We start from the raw sequence: 22,535 nt of genomic DNA, 5'->3' as shown, positions 1-22,535 counted from the left end.
CAGACAGCTACTTCCTGTCCCAGAAATGGAAGGAAGGGGAAGTGTGGATCACAACCAGACAATCAGAAAAGGGTGGTTGTGCCTATGTGTGACACGTGCGTGTTCCCATAGAAGAGGAATAGAGTGATCATGTGTGTAATACCACTCTATTCACACTGCAGACAGAGGACCCCCATTCTTCTAATAGATGGGGGTCTCATAGGTCAGATCCTCACCAAACATACATTTCTAACTTATTCTGTTGACAGGCGATAAATGTTTTGTGAGGAAAACCCCATGAATTACTGCAGTGTATCATTTGCTCATATTTTTCAATATCTCTGCTTCTTGTCATTGAATAGGGGAATTCCGTTTCCTTATTTTGACCAGATCCTCTGCTTATATCTCAGCCAGCACAGATCTTGAAAAGGACAAAAAATTGAAGCTATATTAGAAAGTTTTCATTATGCAAGAATTAAGGTTCAAAGTGGACTTGTCATTTTCTTTTTTTAACCTGGTGTAAATGCTGTTGATCACCAGAATCCGGTGTTTTTCTTTTGTTCCTGCACCTCTCCTTTCCTAAGATATGGCCCCCTTTTCCCTGCATGTCAGTCCAGTACTTTCTAACTAAGGGGGGGATAGTTATCAAGAAGACGCTCACAGAGAAGAGCTAAGAAACACGCCCAATTGGCTAAAAACACTAGATGGACACACAGGAAATGGGGCGATATTTCAGGAACAGAGAGGCGCAGAAACAAAAAAGGAGAACAGTGGCATTTACACCAGGTAAAAATTGCATATTTATTGCAAGTGACTGGTCTCCTTTAATGATTCCTACACGTTGTAGCTGTTCACACGTAGCGTCCTCCTGCACTTTTTCTCTGTGTGGGAATCTTCTTCATTCAAAGCTGCATTGATTTACTGGATTATCTCCCATGTGTCAGCTTATTGTCTTTGTACGTCACAGGCCCACGTCAGGCCATACTGCAGTACCAAATAGGCTTAGAGCCTGTAATCTCAAGCGCTGTAGCGGTTAATCCACGAGCGCACATACCAGAAAGGGAACATTTATATTAAAGGGTATGTCCATCTTTACAACAAATTTGTTTTTTTGCACTGCTCCAATGCATGTAAAGTGAAAAACGGAGACATTTTTCACAGTCTCGCTTTGTTTCTGCAGCTCCCATGCCGACCTATGTGTTTTCAAGGAAACCGACTACAAGCATCCTCTGTGCAGTCCAATCCTGCAGCCGTATAATCTCTTCTATCTGATATCTACTTTCTACTAACATAAATCTAATAGGTTAGCAAGAAGTAGGGGAAAGATGAAAGGATAATGACTACAGGATCAGGCTACTTCTTTGTAGTCTGTTACCATGGAGATGCATTGCTTTGCATTTGTGCTGTAGACACTATATCATAGTAGATTTTTATTCATGACCCATTGCCAAGCTGCATCATTTTTCTTTTTAGATGCATCGGATCAATCCTTTTAATTTGTCATAGCAGCATGTAAGGGTGTTTAACCTGGGATGGGATTGGAAACCTGCCAATCAGTCTCACTTTAAGAGTTACTGCAGGGCCAGTTACCTGGAATAAATTGATTGGAGGGCATTCACTTACAATACATCATCTACGTGACTTGCTCATTGAGCATGTGGCTTTGAAAGGTGCTTTTAGGGTGACTGATCCTCAGAGACACTACATTAAAATTGTACTTGAAGCATAATGTGAGAACATGAACCCTAAACCCCATGTCCCTTCTCTTGCCACTCCAGGATGCTCCTTGCCCTTATTTATTTGATTACCTAGGAGGTGGTTGGTGGGCTCCTTAAAAGTCATCTCCTGCAGCACAGCGGGAAGTTCTGGGATTTCCTGATCCGGTAGCTCCAGTGTTGGGCTCTCCTGGAACCAAAGCAACACAACAGGTCTTAGGATCCTGTGTACACTGTGGAGGCCTCCCTATAAATTTTACCATCAACACTGAGTCTGTCACATATAAGCACTCATCAGAATGAAGAGCCACAAATCACAGAAGACCCACTGTATAAGTCTCAACTGCAAATCCCATGTGGCCAACTACCCTCTCTCCACCATATTCGAAGACAATGACACTGGGAATTTCAGCTGGCGCCAAAATAAAAGTCCAGCATTGACACTTATATTTTAAGTCCCATCGATGTATATGGGAAATTATGCGCAACCACATCCTAATATTTCCACTTATATCTATATAAAAAAAAAATAATGATTGTGAGGTTATGCTGGGGGGTTGTAGTTTGCAACTACTGGAGAGTTACAATTTGGAGACCCCTGATCTATGAGAACATTTTATGTTACTTATGAAAGTTATGTACCTGATCGAATAAATAGACTGTGACATCGTCAAAGAAAGAGACAGCTTTCTTCTTCCTGTCCAGTTCGGTGGGTTCAGCCTGTGGCAAGAAACCAGGGGGAACCTTGAGGAGGCTTCTGAGATGCCCACTGCTCCCATTATCTGTGATAACAATGGGCACAGTGGTGTGTTCTTCCTCACTTTCTTCGCTGTGCTCCTGGATGTTATAGCATCCGAGTTCTTCATCGGACTCGTCGCTGTCATCACTCTCTTCATCTTCATCATCATCCTCTGTAAAGTCGCCAACTTTACCTTCCTTCCGGATCAGTGGAGGTGAAAGGCATTTGGGTAGATGGCAGGCTCCCAGTACTTCTCGATTGCCTGACTTGTCATCTGCCTGCAGACCTGTGGTAAGTGTGATGCTACCTGCTGCACCTGATTTGACCACACAAGTTTTGGTCAGGCACAACTGAACAGGGGACAGGGTGAAGGTCCTGTGAGAGGGGGTCGGCTCGACAGATGAACTTATGTTGGGTTGCTTCTCAGTAGAGGAATCTAATCCCAAACCTTCATCCACTGACTCTTCCCTAACTATAAGAGGAGGCGCCAGCAATGAAACCTCCTTTGGTGAAGTAGAAGGTAGTGAAGAAACCGTAATCTCTGGAAGAGCTCCTTCCACCTTAGTCGCAGAAGGACCTTGATCAGCATTTAAGTCCTCAACATTTCCTCCTAAATCTGAGATGGTAGTTTCTACATCCAGCTTTGTACACAGCAAGCTCTCGGAGGCTTCTTGCTGTTCTCTTTCATCTCCTTGGTCGCCCTCCTCCTCTTCTTCACGATTAAAAGAGTCATAGTCTGAGAAATATGCAGAATCTCGGTAGGGATTCTTGGCGTCAAGACCTTGTAAATCGCTGCTTACTGAGCGGGACATTGGCATATCTCCAGGTTCCAAGCTATGTTCCTGGGACTGACTGAGCTGGTAGTAAACTTCGCTTTCTCTGTTATCTTGTGGTTCTTTTAATACGAACTCTGGAGACTCATAGTTTTCCGTGTCATAGCCACTGTCAAGTGCTTTGTGCTGTGCACACGGGGCATAAGTTGCAAGTCCAAATGCGTCACACGAGCTGGCTGTAGATGGCATGTCCAAAGAATCCAAAGAGTCCGGCGTGCCTACCTGTTTCTGCAGGGACCTGAAGGATGGAGCCATGTCTCCTCTCTCGCTAGAGAGGTCTGTATACACCCCTGAAGTTAGCTCCATGGTATCTTCATCTTCACTGTCACTCTGCATCTGATAAAAGTCTTTATGGACAGTCTTCTCCTCTTGGCCGTTTATCTCTTTATCCGGAGAAAGTGAGACATCTTGAGATACAGCAATAGATATGTTGTCCTCTTCTGTGTTCTGAAGGTTACCTGAAGACTCTGAAATTTCACAATTTATTATCAAACCTACCCCAAGTGGATCCATTTCTTGACCTGAATCTACATCTGGACTATCTGGAGACTCTAGAGGATGGGGGATGTGATCAGGATGTGGTACAGTGGTATTAGCTTGAGTGGGGGAGCATTGTCCAGGAGGGACCTGAGTTTCTGAAGGTTCCTGGGTCATATGCTCTTCAGCTTTGTAAAAATCTTCTTGCAGTCCTTCAGCTATGGACATGTTGTTGTCTCCATCTCCAGGATCCATAGTCTGCCATGTTTCAGGTCCGTACGGTGGCAATGCCTCATTTTCCTGGGTGTCTTCAGAGCGGTGGTTACACCAGACACCAGGGCTGTGCGGCTGCGGTTCACTTGAGATATTATTGTTCGATGAAATGTTTGATGCCCAATGTGGGGAAAATGTGGGAAGCTGTGAAGTCCTTTCAGATATGTCCAAACTGTCTTCAGCTTCAATTGTAACAGAATCAAACCTAAAGATCTGCCCAATGTCCTCACTTTCTGAAACATTTGGCAGTGGTACTTCTTCTCCATGGCATATAGGATTTAAAGATGGTGAGGATCCAAGGGGGTCAACGAAACCCTCGCACCTGTCGTTCTCTACTATTGGGTGTTCTTCAGCCTCAACTCCAGAGGGAGAGCATGAATTTACATTTTTGGCCTGATCTTCCCAACAGGTCTCTTCAGTAGAGCTACCTACGTGTATCAACAGGGGCTCCATTGAAAGACTTATGGAAAGACTATGCTCAGACTGCTCCTCCTCTGCACTGGGTTGTTCTTGATTTTTTGGGCTATGCTGCTCATGCTGTGGGCTGTCTTCTTGATGGACGCTGCCTATATGTTCCTCGATACGGATGTAGTAGTCTCCTGCTACCGATGGACTACGGGCACTCACTACTGGTACCAACTCAAGTGGCCGAGAGTCAGCAGTAAAGTCCTTATTCTCAAATCCAGATGGCGACACACCCAGGCTGATTCTGTCTCCAGAGCCTGTTGTGTAATACATGTCCTGGTATGGTTGGCAACCAGGACTCAATGGGTATTGGTCACGCCGTCCACGCTCCCACTTATACTCAAAGTTGAGCCCCTGACTTGTCTGAGTGACTGTTAAGACATCATCTCCATCAGAGTGAAATCCATCCGAGGAAAAATGCTCCAGTAGCGGGTAGGAAGAGAGCTCCGCTTCATGGTGGGCCCCGCTATCGGCTCCACCATTGGGTTTCATGGCGTTCCAGCGCTTTTCAAATTCTTCCTCCAGCTCGTCTGCACCCTTAACACTCAAGTAGGACAGAAGAAGGTGCACCTCCTCGGCTGAGGGTCTTTGCTCCGGTTGCAGCCAGCAAAACTGCATCACTTCATACCTGAAAGAGAAAACAGACGTGAGTGAGTGCAACAAAAAAACAATGGAAACAATCACCTTGTCAATAGGCTGTGCACTTACAATATATGGATGTAACAGTACACATTAAAGAAGTCAATCTCTCCATAAACATGCATGCTCAGTTTGGTGATCATGCATGTTTATTTAACGAGCAACCAGTCGTTTATCTCCTATAGAAACAAAAGACTGAGCAAGCTGAAATCCAATATGCTGGATCCTTCTTTCCCCAACATCTGCCATCAGGGAAAGTTGACTGGTCCCCATAAGCATTAGATCATTGGCCAACATCAGAATATGTAGGAAGAAGTGAAAGAAGTCCCCAATTTGAACATTTTCCATACATTATCAGGAGGAATAACAGAGGAGCGGTACAACGCAGAGCTATATTATGTGATGATGAGGTTTTATTGAGTGTTTGGGCGCATTTCTAACCTTTGCTACGTTTCTATGGCATGTAACCTGTGATGTGTAGGTTTCTCTGGTGACTTATTCATCCTGTGCACATGTTTTTCTGGTTGGAGAAGATCCCTGGTGACTCCTAGTTTCCAAGATGATACAATTGGTGCCTCTATTCCCTTCCCTGTCGCGCACTGTGGAAATTGTAGTCCTCCATTATTAGTTCCAGGCTTTGGCTCAACAGCAGAACAGCCAAGAATGGCTGATGTGTTGGAAAGCTATATATACCATACAGTTAAAGGGGTTCTCCACTGAACAAATCCTACTTTTTAGAAAAATACTTAGGCTAGGAGCTGAACACAAATTTTCATGGTGCTGAGAACCCCAGTGATCAGCTTTGCGGAAATCTTAATATAAATGTTCAATTTCCCTGCAGTGCCTCCACAGTGGAGACTGAGTATTACACACCACTCCATTCACTTGTCTGTAACATAGGACAAGTCTTTCAGAAATAGTTTCTCTTTATCCATGATAGAGGATCCCCTCTAAACTCGGAACATGCTTAAAGGGATTGTCTCGTACAAACAAAACAATTACAAAGAGTGTCTCCCTCTCTCCCTCTCCTGATGGTGACCCAGGGCAATTAAAGACTCGATCCATCATTTGTATTAAGTCACTTTTCTTTTTTTTGGTCTTATGATATTCGTTGATAATTTGTGCATCAAACGCTTTAAAATGGCGCACGTCACTCATGAATTTTGAGCAAAATGATAAATGCTCTTTGTGTTTTACCTGTTTTGTTTCTTTTTAGCATAAAAAGTCACGATTTCTACTAAAATACACTATGCGCTTAACCCCTTCACCCCCAAGGGTAGTTTGCACGTTCATGACCGGGCCAATTTTTACAATTCTGACCACTGTACCTTTATGAGGTCATAACTCTGGAACGCTTCCATGGATCCCGGTGATTCTGACATTGTTTTCTCGTGACATATTGTACTTCATGTTAGTGGTAAAATTTCATTCAAATAACTTGCGTTTATTTGTGAGAAAAACGGAAATTTGGCGAAAATTTTGAAAATTTCGCAATTTTCCAACTTTGAATTTTTATGCCCTTAAATCACAGAGATATGGCACCCAAAAAACTTGATAACTAACATTTCCCACATGTTTACTTTACATCAGCACAATTTTGGAACCAAAATTTTTTTTTGTTAGGAAGTTATAAGGGTTAAAAGTTGACCAGCGATTTCTCATTTTTACAACACCATTTTATTTTTACGGACCACATCACATTTGAAGCCACTTTGAGGGGTCTATATGATAGAAAATACCCAAAAGTGACACCATTCTAAAAACTGCACCCCTTAAGGTGCTCAAAACCACATTCAAGAAGTTTATTAACCCTTTAGGTGCGTCACAGGAATTTTTTTGAATATTTAAAAAAAAAAATGAACATCTAACTTTTTTTCACAAAAAAAATACTTCAGGTTCAATTTTTTTTATTTTACCAAGGGTAACAGGAGAAATTGGACTGCAAAAGTTATTGTGCAATTTGTCCTGAGTACGCTGATACCTGATATGTGGGGGGGGGAATGACTGTTTCGGCGCATGGCAGAGCTCAGAATGGAAGGAGCGCCGTTTGACTTTTTCAATGCAAAATTGTCTGGAATTCAGATCGGACGCCATGTCACGTTTGGAGAGTCCCTGATGTACCTAAACAGTGGAAACCCTCTGCAAGTGACCCCATTTTGGAAACTAGACCCCCCAGGGAACTTACCTAGATATGTGGTGAGAACTTTGAAACCACAAGGGCTTTACAGAAGTTTATAACGTACAGCGGTACAATTAAAAAATCATATTTTTTTCCACAAAAATGATCGTTTCACCTTCAATTCTTATTTTTCCAAGGGTAACAGGACCCTAAAAGTTATTGTGCAATTTGTCCTGAGTACGCTGATACCCCACATGTGGGGGTAAACCACTATTTGGGCGCATGGCAGAGCTCGGAAGGGAAGCAGCGCCATTTGACGTTTTTGGCTGGAATTGAGATCGGACACCATGTCGCGATTGGAAAACCCCTGATGTACCAAAACAGTGGAAACCCCCCACAAATGACACCATTTTGGAAACTAGACCCCCCAAGGAACTTATCTAGATGTGCTGTGAGCACTTTTAACCCCCCCAGTGCTTCACAGAAGTTTATAACGCCCGGGCGTGAAAATAAAAAATTCGTATTTTTTCCACAAACATGATCTTTTAGTCACCATTTTTTTTATTTTCCCAAGGGTACTAGGAGACATTGGACCCCAAAAGTTGTTGTCCAATTTGTCCTGAGTATGCTGATACCCCATATGTGGGAGAAAACTACTGTATGGGCACACGTCAGGGCTCGGAAGGGAAGTAGTGACATTTTGGAATGAAGACTTTGATGGAATGGTCTGCGGGTGTCATGTTGCCTTTGGAGAGCCCCTAATGTACCTAAACAGTGGAAACCCTCCACAAATGACCCCATTTTGAAAACTAGACCCCCTAAGGAACTTATCTAGATGTGAGGTGAGCACTTTGAACCCCCAAGGGCTTCACAGAAGTTTATAATGCCCGGGCATGAAAATAAAAAAATCATTTTTTTCCACAAAAATGATATTTTTGCCCCCAATTTTTTATTTTCCTAAGGGTAACAGGAGAAATTGGACCCCAAAAATTGTTTTGCAATTTGTCCTGAGTAGGCTGATACCCTACATGTGGGGGTAAAACACTGTTTGGGCGCATGTCAGAGCTTGGAAGGGAAGGAGCACCATTTGACTTTTTCAACTCAGAATTGTCTGGAATTGAAATCAGACGCCATGTTGCATTTGGAGAGCCCCTGATGTGCCCAAACAGTGGAAACCCCCAATTCTAACTCCAACCCGAACCCCAACACACCCCTAACCCTAATCTCAGCCCTAGCCCTAACCGTAATGGAAAAATGGAAATAAATACATTTTTTTTATTTTATTATTTTTCCCTAACTAAGGGGGTGATAACCGGGGGTTTGATTTACTATTTATGGCGGTTTTTATGTTTGGCGGCTGTCGCACGCTAAAAGACGCTTTTTATTGTAAAAATAGTTTTTGCATCACCACATATTGAGAGCTATAATTTTTCCGTATTTTGACCCACTGAGTCATGTGAGGTCTTATTTTTTGCGGGACGAGTTGACGTTTTTATTGGTACCATTTTCGGGCACGTGACATTTTTTGATCGCTTTTTATTCCGATTTTTGGGACGCAGAATGAACAAAAACCAGCGTTTCATGAATTTCTTTTGGGGGGGGTGCGTTTACACCGTTCCGCGTGCGGTAAAATTGATAAAGCGGTTTTATTCTTCGGGTCAGTACGGTTACAGCGATACCTCATTTAGGTCGTTTTTTTATGTTTTGTCGGTTTTATGCAATGAAAACTATTTTATATAAAAAATAATTATTTTTGCATCGCTTTATTCTGCGAGCTATAACTTTTTTATTTTTTCGCTGATGATGCTGTGTGGTGGCTCGTTTTTTGCGGGACAAGATGACGTTTTCAGTGGTACCATGGATATTTATATGCGTCTTTTTGATCGCGCGTTATTACACTTTTTGTTTGGCGGTATGATAATAAATCATTATTTTTTGCTTCGTTTTTTATGTTTATTTTTTAAGGGGTTCGCTAAAGGGCTTAACTAATGGGACAGTTTTATAGGGCGGGTCGTTACGGACGCGGCGATACCTAATATGTGTACTTTTATTGTTTTTTTTTATTTTCAAAAAATGGATTTATTTGGGGGAATATTTTTTTTTTTTTTTGGAATTTGTTTGGCGATTTATTTTTTTTTTTAATTTTTTTAACACTTTTTTTAATTTTTTTTTTTACTTTATTAAATAGTCCCAGGTGGGACATCACTGTCCTGTGACAGATCGCTGATCTGTCACATCACAGATCACTGTGACAGATCAGCGATCTGTCACAGGCAGTGCACCAGGCTTCCTCATGCCTGCGCTTTGCATGCACTGAGGAAGCCAGCTTCCTGCAGGCCCCCGAAGGCCCCCGTCGCCATCTTGGATTCGGGGGCCTGCAGGAAAGGAGCCCCCGGCAGCAGCGCTGCACATTGCGCTGCCGTGGGGGGCTCAGGGAAGCACGGAGGGAGCCCCCTCTCTGCCGATGCTTCCCTTTAACCCCCGGTACACCGCGATCATGTTTGATCGCGGTGTGCAAGGGGTTAACGTGTCGGGGGCGGTCCATGACCGCCCCTGACACATTGTGCCGGGTGTCAGCTGTGATAATCAGCTGACACCCGGCCGCGATCAGCGGCGCTCACCACGTGGGCGCCGCTGATCGCGATGGACGTACTATCCCGTCCATGGGCATAGGGGCCCGGGTCCCATGGACGGGATAGTACGTCTGATGTCAGGAAGGGGTTAAAAATCTGGAAGGGACTGGCAGGGACCTTAAACCCATCCCACAATGACAAAAATGGAAAAAAAAAGGCAAAAACAAAATCACAAAATATGCTGATGAAAGATATGAGGTGCAACAAAAAAGTCTCAAGACCATATACTTGGAAGGGAGGTAAGAAATTTTCTAAAACAATCCACAGGGAGGAGATTGGAACAAAACAAAATCCTTAACTGCATGCTCGCAAACGCCAGAAGCCTGACAAACAAGATGGAAGAACTAGAAGCAGAAATATCTACAGGTAACTATGACATAGTGGGAATAACCTAGACATGGTTAGATGAAAGATATGACTGGGCATTTAGCTTACATGGTTACAGTCTGTTTAGAAAGGATCATAAAATTCGGAGTGGAGGAGGGGTTTGTCTTTATGTAAAATCTTGTCTAAAGTCCACTTTAAGGGAGGATATTAGCGAAGGGAATGAAGATGTCAAGCGCATATGGGTAGAAATACATGGAGGGAAAAATAGTAACAAAATTCTCTTTGGGGTCTGTTACAAACCCCCAAATATAACAGAAATCATGGAAAGTCTACTACTAAGGCAGATAGATGAAGATGTAGCCCATAATGAGATCCTTGTTATGGGGGACTTAACTGGGAAACAGAGACCTGCGAAACCCATAAAGGCAACAGGTTTTGCTAATAGCCAAGAAAAAATATCTTTTCACAATTGGTGCAGAATCCATCCAGAGGAGCAGCACTTTTAGACCTAATACTATCTAACAGACCTGACAGATAACAAATCTGCAGGTTGTCAGGTCGTCGAGCATCTAAGAGATAGCGCTGAAATCTCATCGCCCGAGATCTTGATGCCGAGATCTCCATCTGCGCATGCACCACTCCCTGGCGGCCATTTTCCCAGAGTCCAGAAACCATGGAACTGTGGGGGGCTCTGGCCTTTCACAAAATGTTGGCAGAGCCCCCGCGCCAGCGGAGACCCCCTGCAGCAGCACCTGAGACCCCTGCAGCAGCACCGGAGACTCCTAGAAGCAGCACCGGACACCTGCAGCGGCGCGCCGCACATCGGAACACCCCCTCATCCCAGCCTGTAGCATCAGCCCACTCCTGCCTCCTCCAGCAGTGACCCCGCTTCACCGCAGCCACCACCACCAATAAGCAATAAGACGCATGGATTATATGAAGCACCACCATTTTATTAAAAATATTTTTTTGCTTATTTTTCTCCTCAAAATCTGGGGTGCGTCTTATAATCCAGAGCGTCTTATAATCCGAAAAATACGGTAATTAAAGCTGCCAAAAAGGAAACAGAAGCACATTGCTAAGGAGAGTAAAACTAATCCCAAACTGTTCTTGAACTATATCAATAGTAAAAGAATCAAAAGTGAAAGTGTAGGCCCATTAAAAAATTGTGAGGAAAGAATGGTTGTAGATGACGAGGAAAAAGCTAATATATTAAACACCTTCTTCTCTACGGTATACTAGGTGAAATGCCGAAAGACAAAGAAAACTGTATATTAAGGGTCACCAATCTAACACAAGAAGAGGTGCGAAACTGGCTAATTAAGATTAAGGCTGGGTTCACACGTAGCGGAACTCTTGCGGAAATTACCACGAGAGTTCCGGAATTCCATTCCGCGGGAAAATCGCATTTTAAATTCCCGCGATTTTCCCACGGAAAAACTAGCATTTTGCAAGTGTAATTAGCTTGCAGAATGCTAGCGTTTTCCAAGCAATCTGTAGCATCGCTTGGAGAACTGATTGACAGGTTGGTCACACTTGTCAAACACAGTGTTTGACAAGTGTGACCAACTTTTTACTACTGAGGCTGCCTATGCAGCATCAGTAGTAAAAGATAAAATGTAAAAAGTATTAAAAAAAAATAAAAAATGGTGTTATTCTTACCTTCCGACGTCCCGCGCAGCGTTCCCGCCTCTCTCCACGCTCCCGTTCCCAGTAATCCTTTGCGAAAATGCTCGCGATGACGTACGTTCTCGCGGGATCGCGACGTCTCGCGGTAATTCGCGATGATGTCCCGCGAATGACCGCGAGAACAGATGTCATCGTGGGCATTTTCGCAAAGGAGTACTGGGAACGGGAGCGTGGAGAGAGGCGGGACGTCGGAAGGTGAGAGTAACAATATTTTTTATTTTAAATTCTATTTTTTTACAGGGATATGGTACCCAAAGCCCGGAGGACAGTCTCCTCTCCTCTGGACCGTGGGTACCATCCGCAATTGTTCTGCTTACTTTTCGCATGGTGGGCACAGCTACATGCGGAAAGTAAGCAGAACAATGCATCCCTATGGGTGCGGGATCGCCGTGATTCCGCAAAATTAATGAGCATGCTGCTTTTTTTACCGCGAAGCGATTCCGCCGTGGTAAAAACCGCAGCATTAGCACAGCATTGCGGAATCCCATAGGAATGCATGGGATGCTTAGCCGCGGAAACGCAAAAAAAACGCCACATGTGAACTCAGCCTAAAATAGATAAATCTCCGGGTATGGATGGCATACACCCACGAGTACTAAGAGAACTAAGTAATGTAATAGACAAACCATTATTTCTTATATTTAGGGAATCTATAGCGACGAGGGCTGTTCCACAGGACTGGCGCATAGCAAATGTGGTACCAATATTCAAAAAGGGCTCTAAAAGTGAACCTGGAAATTATAGACCAGTAAAGTTGGTACATCTTGATTCTTCCAAAGCGTTTAATACAGTGCCACACAAGAGGTTGGTACACAAAATGAGAATGCTGGGTCTGGGGGGGAAATGTGAGTAAATGGGAAAGTAACTGGCTTAGTGATAGAAAGCAGAGGGTGGTTACAAATGGTATATTCTGGGTCGCTGTGACCAGTGGGGTACCGCAGGGGTCGGTGTTGGGACATATTTTCTAAAACATATGTATTAACGATCTGGTTGAAGGTTTACACAGTAAAATATTGATATTTGCAGATGATATAAAACTATGTAAAGCAGTCAATACAAGAGAAGATAGTATTCTGCTACAGATGGATCTGGATAAGTTGGAAACCTGGGCCGAAAGGTGGCAGATACAGTTTATCAATGAGAAATGTAAGGCATACATGGGAAGAAGGAATCAATATCACCATTACACACTGAACGGGAAACCACTGGGTAAATCTGACATGGAGAAGGACGTGGGGATCCTAATTAATGACAAACTTACCTGGAGCAGCCAGTGCCAGGCAGCGGCTGCCATGGCAAACAGGATCTTGGGGTGCATTAACATGATGAGAGCATTATAATGCCTCTGTACAAATCCCTGGTTAGACTGCACATGGAGTACTGTGCACAGTTTGGGGCACTCAGGAAGGATATAATGGAACTAGAGTGAGAACAAAGGAGGACAACAAAACTAATAAAGGGAATGGCGAAACTACAATTCCCAGAGAGATTAGCAATATTAGGATTATATAGTCTAGAAAAAAGATGACTGAGGGGCAATCTAATAACCATGTATAAGTATATATGAGGACAATACAAATATCTCTCCGAGGATCTGTTTATACCAAGGAAGGTGACGGTCACAAGGGGGTATTCTCTGCATCTGGAGGAGAGAAGGTTTTTCCACCAAAATAGAAGATGATTCTTCACTGTTAGGGCAGTGAGAATCTGGAATTTCTTGCCTGAGGAGGTGGTGATGGCGAACTCAGTGGAGGGGTTCAAGAGAGGCCTGGATGTCTTCCTGGAGCGGAACAATATTGTATCTTACAGTTATTAGGTTCTTTAGAAGGTCGTAGATCTGGGGATTTATTCTGATGGAATATAGGCTGAACTGGATGGACAAAAGTCTTTTTTCGGCCTTGCTAACTGTTACTATATATTATAGACTTTAGAAAAGGAGCAAATTAAGACTAAGGCTACGTTCAGGTTTTTTCGCGTTGGTTTTTACTGCGTGATTTTGCCGCAAAAAAACAGCATCCCATGCATTCCTATGGGATTCCGCAATGCAGTGCTAATGCTGTGGATTTTCCCGAGGCAGAATCGCATCACGCAAAAATCCGCAGCATGCTCATTAATTTGCTAAATCGCAGTGATTCCCCCCACATAGGAATGCATTGGTCTGCTTACTTTCCGCATGTGGCTGTGCCCACCATGCGAAAAGTAAGCAGAACATTTGCGGATGGTACCCACGGTGTGGAGGAGAGGAGACTGTCCTCCGGGCTCTGGGTACCATATCCCTGTAAAAAAAAGAATGGAAATAAAAAAAAATTGGGTTATATTCACCTTCCGACGTCCCGCGCAGCGTCACCAGGCCTCAGCGATACACGCGGCAGCTCCCGTTCCCAGTAATGCATTGCGATGACCTTTGCTGACGTCGCGTCTCGCGATGCTGTAGCGGTCTCGCGAGACAGCGACGTCATCAAAGGTCATTGCCGCATTGCATCACTGGGAACGGGACCTGTAGGAGCATCGCGGAGGCCTGGGGACGCTACGCAGGACGTCGGAAGGTGAATATAACCCGATTTTTTTTTTTTTTTTTTAATATTCTATCTTTTACTATTGAGGCTGCATAGGCAGCCTCAATAGTAAAAAGTTGGTCACACTCGTCAAACACTATGTTTGACGCGTGTGACCAACCTGTCAATCAATTCTCCAAGCGATGCTACAGATCGCTTGGAAACCGCTAGCATTCTGAAAGCTAATTATGCTTGCAAAATGCTAGTTTTTCCGCGGAAAAATTGCAGGAATTTAAAATGCGATTTTCACGCGGAATGGAATTGCGGAATTCTCACGGGAATTCCGCTACGTGTGAACTTAGCCTAAGACATAAATGAAAAACAGTTGATAAAAAAACACAAAAAAAGTAGAAAAGAAATACACAAAATTCAATAATTATAATTGTCTGCTTTCATCAGATGAGTGTTGGAAGTCCCTCACGTTAACATACCCTGTTTTCAGGGGACACTGTTAATAAAAGGGATTGTCCAGAGAGGACAAACCCTTTTGGTTGGAGATACAAGTGATATGGCCAAATAATGCAAATTCCTTGGTTGGTTCACATGCACGTGCATATATGTAACCCCGGCATAACTTACCAGCGGTCCGAAAGGAGTTGCTTGATTTGGGGCTTGGGTAGTTTAAGCTGCTGTTCCTTGATAACATAGCAGAGGACTTGGCGATCGGAGTATGTGTTATACGGCTGACGTCCCAGCTCGAACAGCTCCCAAAGAGTGACGCCCAGGGACCTTTGTGGAAAAGAAGAAGCCCTATGAACCATCGAATGACACAGATCACAAGCACTGACACAGTCATAATGGTATAACCTTTTAACCGTTATTTACAATGGAGCAGATGGGGTAGACTGTAGGGTATCATTTCTTAAAGGTGTTGTGCAGTAAAAACAAGGAATAACCTATCTACAGGGTGTCCAACCGTTGGGACCCACACCGATTGGCAAAATGGTGAATTTTTATACCCGTTACAACAGACCGTCGCTCCGTTTGGAATGAATGAGGCAGTGGCTGACTATGCGCACTGCTGTTCCATTATAACGGGGATAAAAGTTCCCACCTTCTGCCGATTGGTGAAGACCTGCAGTCCGACCTGACAAATCCTCCGATTCTATGGATAGATCATAATTTGTTTTCAAAGGACAAGCGCTTTAGGGTGAGGTGAGATTCAACTGAAAAACCATACAAGCTGCATGGGGTTTATTCCAGATGTCCCCATTGGCATAGCACAAACACCATGTACAATGAAGCGGATGGAGTAGATGTTAGTGTATCCTTAGATAGGGTTTGATTGGGGGGGGGAGGGAGGGGACACAACCTGCATGTGGCTCATTCCCGATGCTGCAATCTGCATATGATAAGCACTATATATTGTAAAGCAGATAAATTAGACTTTAGTGTACAATCACTCAAGCTGCATGTGGTTTATTTCTGATGTTCCCGATGCATAGCAGGGATAACATAATTAAGGTCCCCCCCCCCTTCATGGCACGCTCAGACGGTAAACACGACACTGTGCGCCATTGTTTTAACTTGTTCAGTTATTTGGTGAACTTTGGCTCACTCAGTCTGTAACTTATAATTACCAGTGTACAATGAGTCCCACCCCACCCAGCCTTCACTAGAAGTCAACCTGTGCCTTACTATTTGATATCTAAGCATCTCGGTCTATTCATAACAAACCATACATCCCTTGGGGCTGTAACAACTGGGAAAAATGTCACCTGTAGTGATCATGCTCCATTTTGGGTGGCTTGGTGGTGTGCACTATAATCTTTCAGCATTGAAGGCACCTACAACCAGAGTACCATGTATATGGAGTGTATTTCTGCCCTGTGTAGGGTTGGGGTACCTGCGGTTCTCCTTTTAAACTTCAATATCACTGATACATTTATGACCCGATTAACAAGTTGTAGCTTTTTGTCACTTTCTATGTCAAAAATCAGCCAAACATAACCCCAAACCCTATTCGGCTTGGTGAACATTAAAAGAAAAAGTGATAAAAAATATAAACGTAAAATAGATAAAAATAAGGCTATGTACCCACGTATACAGAAAATTCATGACAAAAAAACGTGCGTTTTTGCTGCGATTTTTTCCGGAGCATCCCCAGTCTCATAGAATATAGTTAGAAATGCGGATTTTTCTGCGAAATTAATGAGCATGCTGCATTTTACCGCGATGCGTAGATCTTTGGGCCTTGGCGTATAAAATCCATACAAAAAAAATAACAAAAAATTCTACTAGAAAACTACAAAACAAAGACCTCCATAAATCATAATGTTCCCCAAGAAACCTGCCTTTCTGTCTACTGTCATTTTTCCCACCACAAATAAGAAAATCAAAGCTGACTGGTGGCCATTCACAATGAATGAAGTGTACAGGAAACGTGTCTTTGTTGCCCTCGGCAACCGATCGAATATGCTGAGAAAATGGTCTGTGACCACCATTAGAAAATGAAAGCAGCAAGGAGATTGGTTGCTGCTGGCAACACCTGCAAGAGAGAGAAAACAACAGAGATCTGTCTGACAGAAGAGTTGTCGGTTGCCCATAGCAACCAATGAAAATAATGAGTCCTTATCGCTAGTTCCTATAGACAAGTATACAATTGCCTATAGAGAGCTATGGACTTATCTATGGCATCCGCTGTACAGTAGTGCCATGTAACAGGCGTTATAATGAATACTCACAGGTGTGGAAAAATGCTTGGAAATACGCCTGTGGATTTCAGCACAAAATCAGCAAGTGGAACATGGACGGTAAAGCGTATAACCACAAGCGTATAATGATTTTCCACACGGACACTTGGTCTGTGTGACCAAAAAACAGCCTGCACTACTTTGGTCTGTTTTACAGACCAGAAAAATACATACAATGAAGGGCAGCTTTGGCAGATGGCGCTTGCCATGTCTGCATCCATTTGTGGTCATGACTCCCCCGATTTTCAATATGGCCGTCTGAACCCACTTTGGGATGGTCTGAATGAATATCCTGTGTGTGAGTACCTTAATAATTTACACACTGCTGGTTCCTACAGATGTCCTGATAATACAGGATAAAGCAAGGACTACGTGTCGTGCAATATCAGGATCACGGCGACATTTCATGTAAGGTTTCTCTCACAAATGGTCGCAAGTTGCACGCGACTAACTTGCCGTAGACTTTGGAGTATCTGTGGTTTATCTGATTTATTTTATCTCTAAAATAGTCGCTCAAGTTGCAAAAATGTTTTCAGTCGCGCAACTTCCATAGTTACATAGGTTGAATAAAGACCTAGGCCCATCAAGTTCAACCTTCAAGCTCTCACTATCGCGCAGCCGAAATCTATAGGTGGGCTAGAGGCAGATCCCCTCCACATAACATTTATTAGCAGACAATGACTCCATATATATTTTTATCCCTCTATACGCCCCCGTCTATAGATCTGTTATGGATATGCTGAAACTGGATGAGGTCTATCGTCCTAGTAGATGCATGTTCACTACTCTTTCCTAAACCCACCCTATAACATCTACATGTAGTGGGGTGGGGGGTTATGCCACTAAGGTCAGGTCAGTAAGGGTGACATGTCGGGGCCCCACCCGTGTGCCCATCGCGAAGTGTTGGTAAATAAGCCATAATGCAGATGGCACGGAGCGTGATCCATCATCGTGGAGGCATGGGGCTCCACCCAAAACCTGCTGCAAGTGACAAGAGACAAACATCGCTGGTTCCTACCAGATGTTACTGGCCTTGGTCTGATCCACGACCAGCAGGTTCCCATGTACTTCATCAATGAGCTCCGGTGCGATCCAGCGCAGCGGAACCCACAGCTGGTCCGACGTCACAAGGTAGTCATCCTGCAAGACACAAACACAGCCCGCCGCTTAGATACACTTTTAAGCTTCCCTGCCACCACCGCTGCTGCTTGTTCTTCTTCTTCCTACTACTCCCCCCCCCTCCTCCTTCTCCTCCTCCCCGAGGATCAGCAGACGTCTGATTCACCCTGACAGAGAGAGAGGTTACACCGAAGTCCCCTCCTACCCTGCTCAGAGATGGGAGAGTGACTACATCCCCTCCCCTTCCTTAATCTGGGCAGCCTGGTGGTGCTTCTTCTGGCACAAGCTGGGGACAGCTGGCAGCGCGCCAGGGTGTTTGATTACAGAATACAGAATGTGTGGAATATGGTAACAGGAGCATCTGAGCAGCAGGAAAAAAGAAACCTGTATTCTGCTTCACCCTTTGGGGAACATTACCCTATAGGTGTGACCGAATCTAGAGAGTCGTTGGAGAAGGTGGGCCAGCATCAGCCCCCAAGATACCAGTGGATTAAAGACACCATGTTCCATTAAGGCTATGTTCACATGTCCATTTAGGAAAAAAAAAATAATACTTTTAAGAAAAAAACAGATGCACACTGAAAACAAAACTTTTTGTTCGGCGACTGCCATCATCCATATATAAAAGAAGTGTTCCATCACTGGAATGAGCTGGCTCAGGAGCTGAGCCTGCTTCATACAGCATGAGTGCCAGCTGTGAGCGCCAACTAGCTCTGATCACAACGGTTTAACCTTGAAATGATATGGTGATTTATGACAGAGGCATTTAAAAGGCCTCCAACAAGGCTGCCGTGGCAGCTCGCAGGGTTGTAATCCAGCAGCCATGGACTGACGATGGTCCAGCAAATATTTTAGCTCCAATCTAAAACCTAAAAAATAAAAATATTAACATGTTCATATGACTAAAAAGATTATTGCCCAAATTAATAAAATATGAATATTTTTATCCCACATGGGGAATGCTGAAACACTGAAAAAGAAATAGCAAAATGTATGGTTTTTGTTAGTTTCCAGATATATATGGAATAACAAGAAAGTTGTCTGGACACAAAAATGGAACCTTTAAAAACTGCAGCTTGCTGTGGCTTTCAGAATATGGTGACTGAAGCTAATTTTTTTTTTTTTGGGGGGAAGATTTTAATTTATTTTAAGTACGGTAGTTAAAAAAATAGAACAAATCTATCAGGTCATTCTTGACCGTAAAGTGAATGTTGTAAGAAAAGAAATAAAGTAGGCAAATGACAGCTTTTCCTCAGTTCCACACCACTTGGAATTTTTTTTTTTAGTTTTTCAGTACATGATATAGTAAAGTCAAGGGTGTCATTTAGAACTGCAACTTGTCCTGCAACGCATCAGACCTAATACGGCTATGTTGATGGAAAAATACAAAAGCTATGGCTCTTGGAAAAGGAGGAAAAGAAAAATGGCTTCAAAACAGAAACTTTGGATTCCTTCTTGAATGCATACAAAATGTCTTCACTGCCTGATAAAATGGCATCTACCTGCTCACGATCACCCTCTTTCCTGTATAGTAATAATAAAGGTGACATTTCAGTACTTACACGAAACTTAGAATGTGACAGACCATAATCGCCAATTTTCACAGTCAAGTCAGCCGAGAGGAGACAGTTCCGCAGAGCGAGATCACTACGTATTGGAGAGGAGAGACAGACAGTCAGACAGACACCTGAGAGGCGCCGTAAACCGAGCGTGTGTCCTAAAGGGAAAATCCGCCAAGCCAGGGACCATGATGCCACCTGCAAACGCACAACTGGGAGGAGGAGACCCTTCCAATAGCACGTAGGGGCGACAATGAATACAGCCTACAAAACTCCTCACCCCAAGCTTCTTTTTATGAATATATATACCGTGTATAGATTTACAACCATCAGGGAGCAAAAGGAAAAGATGGTGGATTGATCTGGTCTTAAGCGTTCAGGTTCCGTGGTGTCATTTTATTGTGCAAGATCATTATGGAGACTGGGGGCCTTCTCTGAGTTTGTTTTCCTCTGCGGCTGCAGTGCTGAGTCAGCAATTGGAGGAGACGGCTCTTGTGAGCTCTCCCTGCATCCTATACCGGCACTCAGAAATTACCATTTATTTTTTATAGATTAGATTGTAATAATGTATTCTATCTCTCTATCCCATATCTATTTATCTATCTATCTACTGTATCTATCTATCACATATCTATCCCATATTTATCTATAGTATCTATCTCTCTATCCCATATCTATTTATCTATCTATCTATCCCATATCTATCCATAGTATCTATCTATCTATCTATCTACTGTATCTATCTATCCCATATCTATCTATAGTATCTATCTATCTATCTATCTATCTATCTACTGTATCTATCTATCCCATATCTATCCATAGTATCTATCTATCTATCTATCTACTGTATCTATCTATCCCATATCTATCTATAGTATCTATCTATCTATCTATCTATCTATCGCATATCTATCCCATATTTATGTATAGTATCTATCTATCTCTCTATCCCATATCTATCTATCTATCTATCCCATATCTATCCATAGTATCTATCTATCTATCTACTGTATCTATCTATGCCATATCTATCTATAGTATCTATCTATCGCATATCTATCCCATATTTATCTATCTCTCTCCTTCCCATATCTATCTATCCCATATCTATCCATAGTATCTATCTACTGTATCTATCTATCCCATATCTATAGTATCTATCTATCTATCTATCGCATATCTATCTATCTATCTATCTCATATCTATTTATCCCATATCTATCTATCTATCTATCTATCTATTCCATATCTATCTATCTATTATCTATCTATCCCATATCTATCGCATATTTATCTATCCCATATCTATCTATCTATAATGTTAATAATAATACATTTTATTTCTATAGCGCCGACATATTGCGCAGCACTTTACATTTCAGAGGGGACTTGTACAGACAATAGACATTACAGCATAACAATGATCACTTAGATTATAACAAATACCAAGAGGAATGAGGGCCCTGCTCGCAAGCTTACAATCTATGAGGAAAGAGGTAGACACGAAAGGTGGGTGGTAACAATTACCCTGATTGTATGGACCAGCCATAATGTTAAGTGTGTAACAGTACAGACACTGAGGGCTAATGGATGCATAAAGCATGTGGGAACATGAGGCGGGGAACCTGGTTATGGTAAAAACTTTTGGCTGTGCCACACAGGGATAGTTAGGTTATGTGTTGAGGCAGTAGGCCAGTCTGAATAAATGAGTTTTGAGGGCACGCTTAAAATTGTAGGGATTTGGGACTAATCGTATTGACCTGGGAAGTGCATTCCAAAGAATTGGCGCAGCACGTGTATAATCTTGGAGGCGGGAGTGGGAGGTTCTGATTATTGAGGATGCTAACCTCAGGTCATCAGCAGAACGGAGGGCGCGGGTAGGGTGGTATACTGAAACAAGGGAGGAGATGTAGGGTGGTGCTGAGCCATGGAGAGCTTTGTGGGTGAGGGTAATAAGTTTGTACTGGATTCTGGAGTGGATGGGTAGCCAGTGTAATGACTGGCACAAGGTAGAGGCATCGGTGTAACGATTGGCGAGTAATATGATCCTGGCAGCAGCATTCAAGACAGATTGGAGGGGGGAGAGTTTGGTAAGAGGGAGACCGATTAGAAGAGAGTTACAATAGTCGAGACGAGAATGAATAAGAGAAACAGTAAGAGTTTTTGCGGAGTCAAAAGTAAGAAAAGGTCGAATTCTAGAAATGTTTTTGAGGTGCAGATGACAAGAGCGAGCCAGTGATCGTATGTGGGGGACAAAGGAAAGCTCAGAATCAAGTATAACCCCAAGACAACGGGCATGTTGCTGGGGAGTAATAGTGGAACCACACACAGAAATGGCAATGTCGGGTATAGGTACATTAGTAGCGGGAGGAAACACAAGGAGTTCAGTCTTTGACAGGTGCAGTTTCAGATATAGTGAGGACATGATGTTAGACACAGCGTTTAGACAATCGCTGGTGTTTTCTAGAAAGGCAGGCGTGATGTCAGGAGAAGAAGAGTATAATTGTGTTAGGGCTGGCGGAACGCACCAAATTATAATTAATAGTAGGTGCATTCGCAGCCCGGGGTCCACCGTGCAGAGGTGGTACACTGCTGCTAGGTAATGGCGGAAGAATAGAGGAGCATGAAAACAGTCACACGTGGGTTACGTCACTCAATGTGAACAGGAGCGAACTCTGTTGACTCACAGAGCCGCACAGCCGCTGAACGCAAATACCG

The 22,535-nt window shown here is 43.2% G+C and overlaps 1 protein-coding gene across 8 annotated transcripts in view; it reads right to left on the bottom strand.

The window, feature by feature from the left end:
• The window catches only part of AATK (apoptosis associated tyrosine kinase), a 191,429-nt gene that overhangs the window by 11,691 nt on the left and 157,203 nt on the right, over positions 1 to 22,535 (bottom strand). For all 8 annotated transcript variants that reach the window (XM_073554705.1, XM_073554706.1, XM_073554707.1 and 5 more), the window contains 5 exons: positions 19,818 to 19,902; positions 18,155 to 18,276; positions 15,023 to 15,172; positions 2,337 to 5,109; positions 1,788 to 1,884 (listed from right to left, as the gene is read on the bottom strand). In XM_073554705.1, coding sequence (XP_073410806.1) covers positions 1,788 to 1,884; positions 2,337 to 5,109; positions 15,023 to 15,172; positions 18,155 to 18,276; positions 19,818 to 19,902 — 3,227 coding nt within the window. The remainder of the gene's footprint in view (positions 1 to 1,787; positions 1,885 to 2,336; positions 5,110 to 15,022; positions 15,173 to 18,154; positions 18,277 to 19,817; positions 19,903 to 22,535) is intronic.

The sequence above is a fragment of the Dendrobates tinctorius genome, unplaced genomic scaffold (assembly GCF_039654945.1).
Source record: "Dendrobates tinctorius isolate UK_male_01 unplaced genomic scaffold, ASM3965494v1 ptg000212l, whole genome shotgun sequence".
Lineage (NCBI taxonomy): Eukaryota > Metazoa > Chordata > Amphibia > Anura > Dendrobatidae > Dendrobates > Dendrobates tinctorius.
Note: the sequence above shows the minus strand (reverse complement) of the source record. Positions and strands in the feature narration are given on the sequence as shown.